This window comes from Oryctolagus cuniculus, chromosome 1 (assembly GCF_051225735.1).
Source record: "Oryctolagus cuniculus isolate XC-2025 breed Fujian yellow rabbit chromosome 1, ASM5122573v1, whole genome shotgun sequence".
NCBI lineage: Eukaryota > Metazoa > Chordata > Mammalia > Lagomorpha > Leporidae > Oryctolagus > Oryctolagus cuniculus.
The window spans coordinates 168,040,417-168,055,580 of record NC_142867.1 but is presented as its reverse complement, the minus strand read 5'-3'; the positions used below and the strand labels follow the sequence as shown (position 1 = coordinate 168,055,580).

The window sequence follows — 15,164 nt, the reverse complement described above, 5'->3', positions numbered from 1 at the left end:
TCCCATAAATCTCCAACACTGTTTTTTAGTTTTCTTTTCTTTTTCAAGCTTTTTATTCAGTGAGAGGAATACACAGGAGAGTGAAGGCGTTATTTCAGGGAGAAAGAGAGGTCTAGAAGCTAAGTTGGGTCCATTCCAGGCAGATATCAGGTCAGGAGCGAGCCATGCGGAGCAATCCCATGGTTATGAGCAGCCACAGGTAGCTTAGCGCAGCAGCAAAGCAAACGCAGAAGGCAGGCAATCAGCCCAAAGGAGCAAGCAGCAGGAAAGTAGGGAGCGGGTGGCCCAAAGGTCATGCGCCCATGGGGCAACAAGGGAAGGCTGTGTTTTAGTTTTCTAATTTCTTCCTCTTTTTGTTTTTTTCGGCCTCACTGGAAAATGTCCCGAGATTTGTCTTCTGACTCACATATTCTTTCTTCTGCCTCACCGAGTTTGTTGCTACAGCTTTCCATTGCATTTTTTACTTGTTCTGTTGAAATCTTCGTTTCCAATGTTTCATTTTGATTTTTCTTTAAAATACCAATTTCTTGGGAAAAATGTTCATTCATGCCATGTATGGATTTCTTTAATTTGTGGATTTGCTTCTGATTACTTCTAAGTAATCCTAGAATCAACTTTTTGAATTCCACTTCCACACTTCTTCAATCTCTTCACTTTCACATTCCAGTACCAAGTGTTGAATTCCTTTGGAGGCTTCACGTTGTCTTCCTTACTCTTGTTTCCTGAGTTGCTGTGTTTATTTCCGGGCATTTGTAGAGACACTTGTTAGTTTTTTTCCCCCTGTGATGGCTTTTATCTTTGGACTATGCATCTGTGGATAGTGGAGTGTCTGCTCTTTCAGCGAATATCTTGAAGCATGTGCTGGGTATGGCCAGGGAGCTCTGTTCAGTGCTCCAGGGTGAGAGGAGTGTCCTAAATGACACCAATATGGGGCATGGTGAATCTCTCTCTCTCTCTCTCTCTCTCTCTCTCTCTCTCTCTTTTATCAGAGGGGAGGATTAATCTATTCTTTTGGCGTAGTCTCATGCTCACCTTTTCTCTCCCAAGGAGACCAATGCCGGGTTCCTAGCCCTAGTGATATAATATTTGTTTGCACTGCCACCAGAACCACACAAAGGATCTATGAAGTCCTCTGTCTGAGCATGGATTCCCACAGCAATGAACCTCATCAGGGAATCAGGGAGCTCCGAGCATGTGGAGCCACCCACAGTGACTACCCAAAGACCCAGCCACACCCTGCACCCTCCCACACAGCCACAGTGTTTTCACAGTCCCAGCACACAAGGCTCTCACAGCTATGAGCACCCATTCTCTAGTCAGTTCTCCCAGCCAGACTCAGGCATCTTTGCTAGGCACGTGGACACAAGCTGGTTCAGGGCATTAAGTGTGTCCAAAATGGCACCTGCCTTCTCTCGGCTAGTTACAGGACATCAGCACTGGTTGGTCAGGTAGAAAGAAATGTGTCCCCCAACTTTGTGTCCTCCAGGTTGGCATGGACACTGTCCCTCACAGGGCTCCAAGCCATCCTCACACCAGGCTCTTCCCTTAGCTTTATTGCCAGTGGCTTCTGTTGCTGCCACCCGGTTTCAACTCATTCTCCAAAGCTCGTGCTGAGGCTCTCAGTTGCTGGAGTCCTGAATTATGCATGCCCACACCCTCCACATAGATCCACAGTGTCCCTCTAATTTGCATGGCATTTCCTCTACTGTTTTCTCCCTAACTCTCCCCTGAGATTGGGCTCTCTCTACTTTTTTTCTTTTAACTTTCTCCCCCTAGATTATAGCAGTAAGCTCTCTTTTATTCCACCATCTTGGCGTCTCAGGAATAGTATCACTTTAACTCGTTATAACACAAAGTATAAAATTTCTGACTTACACTAAAGAGTGGTGTATCTAGAAATTTTAACTTTATCAATGTCTTCAGCACTGTACCAATTACAAATTCTTCGACACTTTCTAGGTTACTCTAATGCTCTAGACCATTACAGAGAATTTGAGTTGGAGTAATTACCTAGTTCGGGAGTGGGACCGTGGACAGTTAGAAGATCTGAAGAAACAGTCACCGAATTGAGAACGGACGTCTACATTATAGGGAAAGGACTTTATTCAAATGTCAGTTTTTGCTAGGAAATAAGCATAATTCTTTAATCCTGTGGAAACTTAGCAGTTTTAGTAAAGGAATGAATGAGAAATACATGGTAAAGGGGCATGAAATTACTGAAAACAAATTTAAAAGTCCTACACACCAAAATATACCTTCACACACAAGATCACTCCATTTTTCTCTTTCTAGGGTATAAGCAGCTAACCTTTTCTACCTGAACACCAGAACTAAAGAGGGTACAAAAAGTTGACAGACAACTGGGGGCTGTTGCAGGCATTTTGGGAGTGGACGTACAGGTGGGAGCTCAGTCTCTCTTTAAAAGGGTAGACAGAGGAATTAGGCACTATCACAATAGGATTACCCCAGAGCCCTCTCTAAAACACTGGTTCCTGAGATCTTTGCCCAATATGCCCTCACACTGCCTCTTTCTGCCTGCTCTCCCATTCACAATCTTTCTGTGGATTCTTTTTCCTAACCCATCACAACTACTCCACTTCCCGTCCTCTAGGAGTGGATCACTCTAAGGTCCTCTTGTGGAATCCCTGACTACCCCTCTGTATGTTGCAGAATCTTTAATCATAGAAGCCTAGCCTTTGCTTGGTTCTACTAACCTGGGTGCTCAGTACATTTTATATTCTATGGCCAAGTCCTAGTAGTTCCCCCAACAGAGAAGCTAAAATACCTCATTATGAGGTCCCTAAATTTCCTTCAACCACCATGCACTGAGTAGCTACTGTGGACTTGCCACTTTCCCGAAATAACTCAGTCTAGTAGGGGAAACCCACAAGTACAAGGTTATAACAGGATGGTGTTGTGGTGTAGCAGGTAATGGTGCTGCCTGCGTCACTGGCATCCCAGTTGGTGCCAGTTTGAGTCCTAGTGGTTCCATCCCTGATCAGCCCCCTGCTGATGGTGTGGGAGAAGCAGCAGGAGAAGCAGCAGGAGATGGCCCAAGTGTCTGGGCTCCTACCACCCGTGTTGGAGACCTGGATGAAGCTCCTGTCTCCAGCCTGACTCAGCGTTGGCCACTGCAGCCATCTGGGGCATGAACCAGCAGGTGGAAGATCTCTCTCTCTCTCTCTCTCCCTCTCCCTCTCCCCCTCCCCCACCCACCACTTCCCCTCACACTCTTCCTCTCTCTCCCTCTTTTGTTCTCTCTCTGAAACTCTGACTCTCAAAATAAGTATTTTTGAAAAGGTTATGACTACTGTGATTTTAGGAGCAGACTGTGGAAGGATTCCCAAGGAGCTTAGCACCCACATACGACTGTGAGGTGCTCCTAGTCTCTCAACATAGCATAGGCACTGGGTCTCAAACTGCCTAGCTGGAGTCCCACAGGGAGCTGGCTCAGGGAACGTCTCAGCCTCTCTGTGGACAAGACAGTCAAGTGAGATGGCACAGATTCTCAGTACCCAAGGAATATGGCAGTCTTATGGGCTGAGACTGGGAACTCTGTGAGTACATGAGAGAGTGCAGGTTGTAGCTGGGTCTCTGGGCAATCACTGTGTGTGGCTACACATGCTCAGAGCTCCCTGATTACCATAGGTGGGTCACTGCAACAGGATCCATGCTCATACTGTGGACTGCACAGACCCTTTGTGCAGTTCGAAGGGCAGCACAGATGATCATTGCACCCACTGTGGGCTAACACTTCCGCATTGATGACCTTTGAATACAGGTGCGGAGGGTGTGATTATGACAACAAAGGTGGTCAGACCTTCTCTGCTGATAAAAAAAAAGATCTACCAAGCCCAACTTGGGTGTCACCCTGGATAATCGCCCAACCCTGGAGCACTGACAAGATCTTCCTGGCCACACCCAGCACATGTCTCTGGGTATTCACTGAAAGAGAAAACATTCCACTAAGCCACAGAGGAAGATAAAGAGACTACAAAGATAAAAGCCATCAGAGGAAAAATAATAACAAAAACGTATTTCAACAAATACTTAAACTCAGAAATTCAAGAAACAAAAATAGGGATAACCGCATGACCCAGCCAAAGGAACAGAACAAAGCATCAATATTATAATATTAAGATGAAGAAACAGATGGAATGCCTGAAATAGAATTCAATAGAATAAACACAGGATTACTCAAGAAGCAATGAGAAGCAAATCTATGAATTAAAGAAATCCATACATGACATGAATGAAAAATTTTCCAATGAAATTGAGATTTTAAAGAGAAATCAAAATGAAATATTAGAAAAGTAGAATTCAATATGTCAAATAAACAATTCAGGGGAAAGTTTTAACAACCGACTTGGTGAGGCAAAAGAAAGAAAATCCAAGCTAGAAGAAAAGCTTTGGAAATTTTTCAGACAGTAATAAAAAAAGAAAGAAAGAAGGGGCTGGTGTTGTGGTGTAGTGGGTTAAAGCCTGGCGTGTAGTGACAGCATCCCATATGGTGCCAGTTCGAGTCCTGGCTGCTCCACTTCTGATCCAGCTCTCTGCTATGGCTGGGAAAGCAGTAGAAGATGGCCCAAGTCCTTGGGCCCCTGCACCCGGGTGGGAAACCCTGAAGAAGCTCCTTGCTCCTGCTTTGGATTGGCAAAGCTCCAGCCATTTCAGCCATTTGAGGGGTGAACTGGCAGAAGGTTCTATGTGTCTCTACTTATCTCTAACTCTACCTCTCAAATAAATACATTTTGAAAAATATAAATATTAGATTCTAAAATGTGCACAAGAGTATTCCAGATTACTTTTAGAGGATCTCCTTTTAGACTCTCAGCTGACTTCTCAAAAACCCTATAGACTAGGAGAGAATGGAAAGATACAGCCCAAGTCTCATGAGAAAAAAAAAAAAACCCTGTCAACCAATGACACTGTACTGTGCAAAGCTCTCATTTATGAATGAAGGTGAAATGAAGACCTTCCATAACAAACAGAAATTGAAAGAATTTGTTACCACTTGTCCAGCCTAACAAAAGATGCTTAAGGCTGTGCTGCACACAGAAATACAAAAAGAGAGTCCTGATTATGGAAGAATGTGGAGGCAGAAAAACTCCCAATACAAAGGAACTCCAAACCAAACAATAGGAATATACACAGAAAAATAGCAGGGCCACGTTGTTATTTATCAATGGTAACCTTGTATGTAAATGGCCTAAACTCTCTAGTTAAAACATACAGACTGGCAGAATGGATTAATAAACAACCCGCTTATTAACTGCCTACAAGAAACACATCTCACCAACAAAGATACATATAACTGAAAGTGAAAGGATGGAAAAAGATAGTCCATGCTAACGCAAAGCAAAAAAGAGCAGTGCAGCCATTATAATATCAGACAAAGTGGACTTCAACACAAAACTGTTAAGAGAAAAAGAAGGCCGGCGCCGCAGCTCACTAGGCTAATCCTCCGCCTTGCAGTGCCAGCACACCGGGTTCTAGTCCCGGTCGGGGCACCAGATTCTGTCCTGGTTGCCCCCCTTCCAGGCCAGCTCTCTGCTGTGGCTTGGGAGTGCAGTGGAGGATGGCCCAGGTGCTTGGGCCCTGCACCCCATGGGAGACCAGGATAAGTACCTGGCCCGCACTATCAGATCAGCGCGGTGCGCCGGCTGCAGCACGCTGGCCACGGTGGGCATTGGAGGGTGAACCAAAGGCCAAAGGAGGATCTTTCTCTCTGTCTCTCTCTCACTGTCCAATATACCTGTCAAAAGAATTTAAAAAAGGAGAGAGACAAAGAAGATACTACGTAATGATTAAAAGGTCCATTCAACAGGAAGATGTGACTACAATAAATGTATATGCACCCAATTATAGGGAGCCTGGCTATTTAAAAGAAATGTTAGTGGATCTAAAGGGAGACATAGACTCCAATACAATAGTAATAGGGACTTCAACAGACCACTTTATGAATGGACAAATCATCCAGACAGAAAATTCACAAAGCAACAACAGAGCTGGGGCTGGCACTGAGGCGCAGAGGGCTAAAGCCCTGGCCTGAAGTGCCAGCATCCCATGTGGGTGCCGGTTCTAATCCTGGCTGCTCCTCTTCCGATCCAGCTCTCTACTGGGATAGCAGTAGAAGATGGTTGGGATAGCAGTAGAAGATGGCCCAAGTGCTTGGGCCCTTGCACCGATGTGAGAGACCTAGAAGGAGCTCCTGGCTTCATATTGGCACAGCTCTGGCCGTTGTGGCCATCTGGGGAGTGAACCTGTGGATGGAAAACCTCTCTTTTTGTCTCTACCTCTCTCCCTCTAACTCTGTCTTTCAAATAAATAAAATAAATTTTAACAACAGAGCTAATTGACACCATGAACCAAATGGACCTAACTAATATATAGAGAACTTTTCATCCCACTGTTGCAGAATACACATTCTTCTCATGAGTGCATGGAACTTTCTCTAGGATAGACCACATACTAGGCCATAAAGCAAGCCTCAGCAAATTAAAAAAATAATTTAAAAATCAAAATTTTATCACACATCTTTTCTGACCACAAAGGAATGAAGCTGGGAATTTTTTTTAACTTTTATTTAGTAAATATAAATTTCCAAAGTACAGTTTATGGATTACATTGGCTTTCCCCCACAGCCCCCCCCCCCCGTTAACTGGGAATTAACAACTCAAGAATCTCTAGAACATATGCAAACACATGGAGACTGAACAACATACTCCTGAATGAACAGTGGGTCATAGAAGAAATCAAAAGAGAAATCAAAAATTTTCTGGAAACAAATGAAGATGACAATACAACATATCAAACTTAGGAGATACATCAAAAAAGCAGTGTTAAGAGGGAGTTGATAGCCATCAGTGTGGAATGTAAAAGTAGTAGAAAGAATGAATTAAAATTAGAGAAGAAATAAACAAAATTGAAATAAAAAATACAAAAGATCAGTAAAATTAAGAGCTTTTTTGAAAAAATAAAATGAATACACCATTGGCCCAACAGAAAAGAAAGAGGGAGAAGACCTAAATCAATAGATTCAGAGATGAAAAAAGGAAATGTAGCAATATCTACCACAGAAATAAAAATAATCATCAGGAATTACTGCAACGAACTATATGCCAACAAATTAGAAAGTCTAGAAGAAATGGATACATTACTGGACACATACAAACTACCAAAATTGAGCCTGACGACACAAGTCATAGAAAACCTTAACAGACCAATATCCAAGATGGTGATGGAATCAGTAATAAAGACCTTCCCAACAAAGAAAAGACCAGGACTGAATGGCTTCACTGCTGAATTCTACCAGACATTTAAAGAAGAACTAATCTCATTTTTTCTTGAGCTATTCATAACACGTGAAAGTGAAGGAGTCTTCCCAAATTCCTTCTACGAAGCCAGCACCACCTTAATTCCTAAACCAGAAAAAGATACAAAAGAGAAAGAGAATTATAGACCAACATACCAGAAAAACATAGACACAAAAATCCTCAGTAAAATACTAGCTAATCAAATGCAACAACACATCAGAGAAATCATTCACCCAGACTAAGTGGGATTTATCCCTGGTATGCAGGTATGGTTCAACATTCGTCAACCAATGAAAGTGGTATATCACATTAACAAACTGAAGAACAAAAACCATACGATTATTTCAATAGATGTAGGGAAAGCATTTGATAAAATACAACATCCTTTCATGATGAAAACCTTAAGCAAACTGGGTGTAGAAGGAACATTCCTCAATACGATCCAAGGCGATTTATGACAAACCCATAGCCAGCATCTTATTGAATGGAAGCATTCCCACTTAGATCCAGAACCAGACAAGAATGCCCACTCTCACTATTACTACTTAATACAGTCCTGGAAGTTTTAGCCAGAGCCATTAGGCAAGAAAAAGAATTTAAAGGGAAACAAATTGGAAAGGAAGAAGTCAAACTATCCCTATTTGCAGATGGCGTGATTCTATAGAAGGGAACCAAAAGATTCCACTAAGAGACTACCGGATTTCATAAACGAGTTTGTTAAAGTGGCAGGATATAAAATTAATTATAAATAATTAAATATAAAATTACACAAAAATCAATAGCCTTTGTATACACAAACAATGCCATGGCTAAGAAAGAACTTCTAAGATCAATCCCATTCACAATAGCTACAAAAAATTAAATATTACCTCAGAATAATTTTATCCAAGGATGTCAAAGATCTCTACAATGGAAATTACAAAACTTTAAAGTAAGAAATAGAAGAAAACACATAAATGGAAAAATCTTCCATGTTGGTGGGTTGGAAGAATTAATATAATCAAAATGTCCATACTACCAAATTCAGAGGCATCACAATACCAGATTTCAAGACATACTACAGGGCAGTTTTAATAATTAAACAAAGCCTGGTACTGGCACACAAACAGATGGGTAGACCAAAAGAACAGAACAGAAACTCCAGAAATCAGTCCACACATCTACAACCAACGTATCCTTGAAAAGGAGCTAAAATCAATCCCTGGAGTAAGGACAGTCTCTTCAACAAAGGAACCTAACTGATATATAAAGAACTTTTCATCCAACAGTTGCAAAATACACATTCTTCTCATGAGTGCATGGAACTTTGTCTAGGATAGACTATATGCTAAGCCAAAAAGTATGAAGCATGTGCCAAAGTATCAAGCTAGACTCCTACTTTACACCTTACATAAAAATCCACTCAAAATGGATCAATGACCTATATCTATGATGTATTACCATGAAATTACTTGAGAACACTGGGGAAGATCTGCAAGACATTGGCATAGGCAAAGACATCTTTAAAAAAAGACCACAGAAGCACAGGCATTCAAAGCCAAAATTGACAAATAGTATTACATCAAGCTGAGGTGCTTCTGCACTGCTCAAGAAACACTCAGCAAAGTAAAGAGGCAACTGACAGGATGTGTGAAAATATTTGCAAACTACAAAACTGACAAAGGATTAATATCCAGAACCTATAAAGAGCTCACAAACTCAACAAGAACAAAACAAACAATACAGTTAAGAAATGGTCAAAGGACTTGAGTAGACAGTTTTCAAGAGAGGAAATACAAATGACCAACAGACACATGAAGAAATGCTCAGGAGCACTAGCCATCAAGGAAATGCAAATCCAAACCACAATGAGCTTTCACCTCAACCCAGCTAGAATGGCTGTCATACAGAAGTCAACCAACAATAAATGCTGGCATGCATGTGGGGAAAAGAGTACTCTATTCCACTGTGGGTGGGAATGTAAACTGGTACAGCCGCTGTGGAAGTGGAGATACCTCAGAAAGCTGAAAATAAATCTACCATATGACCCAGCAAGCCCACATTTGGGAATTGTCTTAAGGACATAAAATCAGCACATGAAAAAGTTATCTGTGTCCCCTTGTTCACTGCAGCACAATTCACAATAGCTAAGATATGGAATCAACCCAGATGTCCATCAGCTGAAGACTGCATAAAGAAATTTAGGCACATATACACTATTGAATACTACTCAGCAGTAAAAAATAAATAAATAAATAAAATCCTGTATTTTGCAACAAAATGGCTGCGTCTGGAAACTATTATACTTAGTGAAATAAGCCAGTTCTATAAAGACCAGGTACTATATATTTTCCACCTCCTTATCTATGTATGATTGACAGAGTATCTAAAATGTAATGTTTAGGAGTGATAATGAAATTCTGAGATTCCATGATTGTTACAGCCCTTGTCTCTACTGTTGAGGATTTGTTATGTTCTTCCCTCATACTCTTTGTTGAACGCTTTACTTAGTGTAGGGTTAATCTTATGAGTATAAAGTAAACTTAAAATAGATCTTTGTAAAAATTAAGAGTGAGACTAAGAGAAAGTAGAGGAAGAAGGTTGGGAACATGGGCAGGAGGTAGGGTAGGATGGGAAGAATCATCACTATGTTCCTAAATCTGTATATGTGGAATACATGAAATTGGCATACCTTAAATAAAAATTTAAACAAAGAAAGAAGCTATGGAATTTAGACTACATCTTGGGGTTAACGGGAAGGTGCTGAAGGGATTACAGAGGGGTAATGATTTGTCCTTCAGAGAGAAATTTTTTGATCAACAATGGGTAATGAGAAGGGATAGGGAGCAAATCCTGGGAGTCACAAAATACACTGTGCAGCCTGAGCAGCATCCATTTCTTCTAGGAACAAAGAGGAGGAGGAGACACGTTATAGCCATGGCTGTTTTAATTACCTCCTATCCATTTTATTAGAGAGGAAGCGGTTCCTGCTTTAGGCTGTGGCTGTGCAGACCACAAACATGGAACAATTGACACTGGACAGATGACGCTGACAACAACTTATTAATCAAATATACTCAGAGTATAGAAGAAGAGAGCACTGTATGCCACGCAAGGTATCATGGAAGCTGCCACTGGGAACAGACTGAAGAAGCAAGGGCTGTGTCAGGCAGGCTTTAGAGTATCAAGAAGCTGGGGTGACTCCTGGTTAGCATAAGACGTGATTGGCTTCTTTGCAGGTTTTTGCGGGCTTGCAGAGAACTAGATTTCTCTACTTAAGGATAAATAGGAACTGTGCACGCTTCTATTGACAAGAAATGTTATTTGGCTGGAGGACCTTCTCTGCAGAACAGAGTGGAGAGGGGACATATGCCCAGGCCATTTGAAGTTGTCTCAATTTGACCAGACTGCTGGTGATCTGTGCAGCAGCTTTTGCAGGGTGAAGACGGTATGGTGTGCAATGAATAAAAACAAAGATTATTTAAAGAATGGGGGGACAGAAGGAATCTCTCTGCGAGCAGAGGAGGAACATCTCTGCCTTTCCCAGTGGCTTTTCTTTCCTCCAGATGACACTGTCTCACTGTGTCATCAAGTGGATATTTTTCAGAAATGAAGCTGACGCAGGAGGCAGCTGGGGTCTGGGAGAAACAACAAGAAAAAGGAAAATTCAGAAAGAGTCAGAAAAAGCTAAAGCTGCTTTAGTTGCTTGAACTGAAATGGTTTGTTTTACTTGCTAAAGATACCAGCTTGAAAAGTAGCTAGCTTACAGACTACCTGCCTGCATGCAGGAGATAAAGACCAATCCAGGCCACATCCAAGGAGAGAGCAGCTGAAGCTCATCTTGAAAAAGACATGAGGCATTGTATCAGAGAACTTTCAGCTTGGGCCTCCCTGACAACATCTCTCCACTCCCATCTTCTGCCACAAGTTACCTGACAGTGACCCTCCTCCCTCTCTAAATTGGCTATAAATTAAGAATCCAAATTAAATTCGGGCTCCAAATTCTTCCCACAGGCAGGCTCCTACAGTTTTTTGGCTTTATAGCCCTGAACTCTTCTCAGAGGCCTGCTTTCATTCTCTTTGTGGAATATATTTTGCTTGATATAGTACATCTTTGTTGTCTACGCTTGCTACCTCTGTGAGTTGCATTCAACTCATTGTATGAGGCTTTGAAAAACTTGCCCTCCATGCCTACAACAAACCTATTGCACTGAAACATTTACTGTACGACTAGAAGTATTGTTTAGTGAGCATATTATCTCAAATGGTGTTGAAGTTTTTAGAAGTTTAATTAAATGGTGTTAAAACCACTTTTTACCAAATTTTGAAAATTGTTGTAGTAATTAGCATGCATTTGCTGTGGCCCTGAGTATCTAATGTATTAATAAATTCCTTTTAAAAAAGAAGCAGAAGAATAAATGATATATAATTTTGTGTTATAACATATTATTAAAACTATTCTTTCTAGGATTGTGGGATTTCACGTCTCTTTCTTTCCTTTTTTGTTCTCTCACTCTCTCTCCTTTTCTCTCTGGTCTCTGGTGATAAAAAATATAATTTCAAATTAAAATACTCAGATAACTGACTATAACCAAATTATCTCCCAGAGGAGTAGGAGGAAATTTCAATGAGGAAAGTAAATTATAAATTTTAGACATTACTGTGCAAACCTAAAATGATGCTACTGGAAATGTTAATAATTTACCAAGAGTCAGAGTATACATCATCGATTTTCTTTCTCTTGTCAACAATTTACCCATTGACCCAATACACTTTTAAGGACTGACCTAACAGACATTATGATAATTAATCTAACTACAATCTTACTTGAGTTAGAAGGTTATGTGGTAGATGTTCACACTGGAAAATTCCAAGTTATTAGAAGGTGATGTCAGTTTTAGTTCTGTTGATGTAATTTAGTGTAATGGCCACACCTTGTTCTAAGATAAAGGAATGTCTCCAAACGTAGGATGACTGACGCAGGTATACAAAATAGTTTGAGGGTGAGAAAAGAGAGAAAACACAAAAAGGGCAAGGACAGAAGAATGGGGAAATAGAGGAAAGGTGGAGAGGGTGAATCTGAGCCAAGGGAGAAAATTCCGTGGAGGTGGGTGGGGTAAGAGGTGGAGCTGGGACCAGTGACGCAAGAACTCAGTGGCAGCCCAGGGGATATAAAAGCCTGGTGGAGTCAGGTAGAAGCAGCATCCTGGAGCCCAGGGTAAGCACCCAGGCCCACTTCAGTCGGCGAAAGCACAGGCGGCTGCCAAAGACAGCAGAGAAACCCGGAGCAGAAGAGACCAGCCGAGGATGCCTGCCCTCTTGTTCTACCTTCTAGGATTCTGTCTCCTCCAGGGCCAAGTTACTGGAAGAGTCACGTATGAATGGATGATGGAGAATGTTAAGATATGCCGTAATGATTTTGTCAGAACCGCGATCGAAGTCTGTGGCCATGTCCACTTGGAAAGAGAGTCTCCGAGTCCAGAAAACCCCTTTCTGAGTTCTGGACCAGCTGCAGGTGAGTACTTCTATCCTTCGACAATTCTGCCTAGATAAAGGAGCCTGGTTTTCTCTGATAAGCAGCAATTGGGTATTCACACTTAGATTTACATCTCCTGGCTTCTTTGCTTCCATTATTTCAAAATTAACACCTTATTAAACAAGCTGAAGGACAGTTTTGCTGTCCATGAAGAAGAGCAGCATGCTCTGATTCAGGTTTGTTAACTACTATTTTAGCTTTACCAGAATTTCTCATTTCCTTGGGCTAAAACTGTCAAATTAAATAATTGAGATAGGTAAGGTTAGGAGATTTATACAACAGAAAGATTTTGAAGCAGGAGATGTTTTCTTTTCATATATATATATATATATATATATATATATATTACTTCCTCCCTGGCAGTACCAGCAACATGGAAACAGTCCATGAAACTTTAACTAAAATGAATGGGTATAAAGAAGAAGGAAGATGTTAGCTAGTTGCACCATGATCCCAGCCCAAGTTTCAAAGTTTGCATCTGGCCAGCATATTGCATGATCCACAACACTGGAACAAATACCATACAGAGTACATTAGTAAACACATGTGACAGCCAATGCTAATCTCTTCTGGAAGTCTATGACTATTGATTGGTGTTCATTTAACCCATTTCTCTAATATAAACTGAAATCGATTTTCAGTAAACACTCTGGGGAGAGAAATTGTTACATATACATTTGAGGGCTGTCAGAGACTTATATCCCCTGTTGATTCTATCAGAGCTTTTAGAAATTCTACCTTGGGGTCAGCATTCTGGCATAGCTGGTAAAGCTACCACTTGCAATGCTGGCATCCCACGTGGGCACCAGTTTGAGTCTCAGCTGCTCCACTTCCAGTCTAGCTCTATGCTAACACAGCTGGGAAAGAAGCTGAAGATGGCCTAAGGGCTTGGGCCTCTGCACCCCCATAGGAGACCCAGATGAGGTTCCTGGCTCTTGACTTTGGCCTGGGTCAGACCTGGCCATTGTAGTCATTTGGGAAATGAACCAGTGGATGGAAGATCTCTCTGTGCCCCAGCCCCGCCCCGCCCCGCCCCGTAACTCTGGCTTCCAAATAAATAAAGAGAACTTTACATATAAAAAAGATTCTTGCCACCATGATTTGAAAACTTAAATAAGCAATTTTCTTTTCAAAGGTTACTCTCAGAATTCAGAAGTTGCCTAGCAATGCAATAAAATTACTCAGGTTGAAAAAAAATCCAGTTATGTTTAAACTGAGTGTTTCTGATGATCAACATTACTTCAGAAAGTTGACAGATCTAGGTCAGACAGTGAAAAGTACTATATTGAAAGCAAGGAAGGGATGAGAGAGATTACAGAAGCCAAGTGGAATAAGCAGAAGAATGCTAGGATTGTAGTACTTCAATCTATAAGTATAATAAATGGTTCAGATATTAAGACACTTGCTGATTGTTTGTTTCAATATTCAATTAGATTGAGACAGTGCTTTCCATTTCTCTACATAGGCACATGCAATCTGTCTGATACTCCTTGATATTCATATTTTTCTTTCTACCCCCAATTTCTTTAACTTAATAGAAACTGTGCCATCATCCATCAAGAAAGATGCAGAAAATGCAAATACTATGTTGGAATCCATTCCTAACTTGCCACAGGAGCTGACGGCAACACAATTTGAGAAGCAGCCATCAAAGCTGTATCTACAATACCTACCTACATTGAAGAAGTCAAATGTTAGTTTTGAAGAATTTAAGAAAATTATTCAGAATATACAAAGAGGAGTGGAAGGTAGCAGGGCTTCAGAATCGAATACTTTCTCCCGAAAAAAGAGACAGTTCTCTGAGAGTCTGCCTGAAGAATGTTGCAAATATGGTTGTCCCAGATATTATCTTCTTATGTATTGCTGAGATGGAGATAACTGCATAGATTTCACATAATTTTCATGTGTATTTCACATGTATTCTTGATATTTTCACTTATAATTCTGTCAGGATGCTACTGATTACTAGAATATAAGACCTCCACAGCTGAAGGTTTGTGCATTGTTCATTTTATAATAAATGGTATGTCTGTGCAGTGCTGGTATTGCTTTTGCTTTTTAAAGTATGACAAAATTTCCCAATGAAGAGACAGTTGGCAATGTATGCAGCTACAGCATAGACAGTTATTCAAATAGTACAATAAGGGACCAGTGACGTGGCTCACTTGGTTCATCCTCTGCCTGCTGTGCTGGCATCCCATGTGGGCACCGGTTCTAGTCCCGGCTACTCCTCTTCCAGTCCAGCTCTCTGCTGTGGCACGGGAGTGCAGTGGAGGATGGCCCAGGTCCTTGGGCCCTGCACCCGCATGGGAGACCAGCAAGAAGCACCTGGC

At 41.3% G+C, this 15,164-nt stretch overlaps 1 protein-coding gene across 1 annotated transcript; it reads left to right on the top strand.

Moving 5' to 3' along the window:
* Nucleotides 1-12,473: 12,473 nt before the first annotated feature.
* LOC149128748 (relaxin-like protein SQ10) lies at nt 12,474-14,867 on the top strand. Its single transcript, XM_089304684.1, has 2 exons — nt 12,474-12,810; nt 14,370-14,867. Exons 1-2 carry the CDS (start codon nt 12,603-12,605, stop codon nt 14,696-14,698), a joined length of 537 nt encoding a protein of 178 aa, XP_089160810.1. The 5' UTR covers nt 12,474-12,602; the 3' UTR covers nt 14,699-14,867.
* Nucleotides 14,868-15,164: the final 297 nt, after the last annotated feature.

Excerpts from the sequence above, each read along its gene's own strand:
- LOC149128748 (XM_089304684.1), top strand. The coding sequence starts at position 12,603 with ATGCCTGCCCTCTTGTTCTACCTTCTAGGATTCTGTCTCCTCCAGGGC. Across the intron at positions 12,811-14,369 it reads GAGTTCTGGACCAGCTGCAG|AAACTGTGCCATCATCCATC; the intron begins GTGAGTACTTCT and ends TTAACTTAATAG.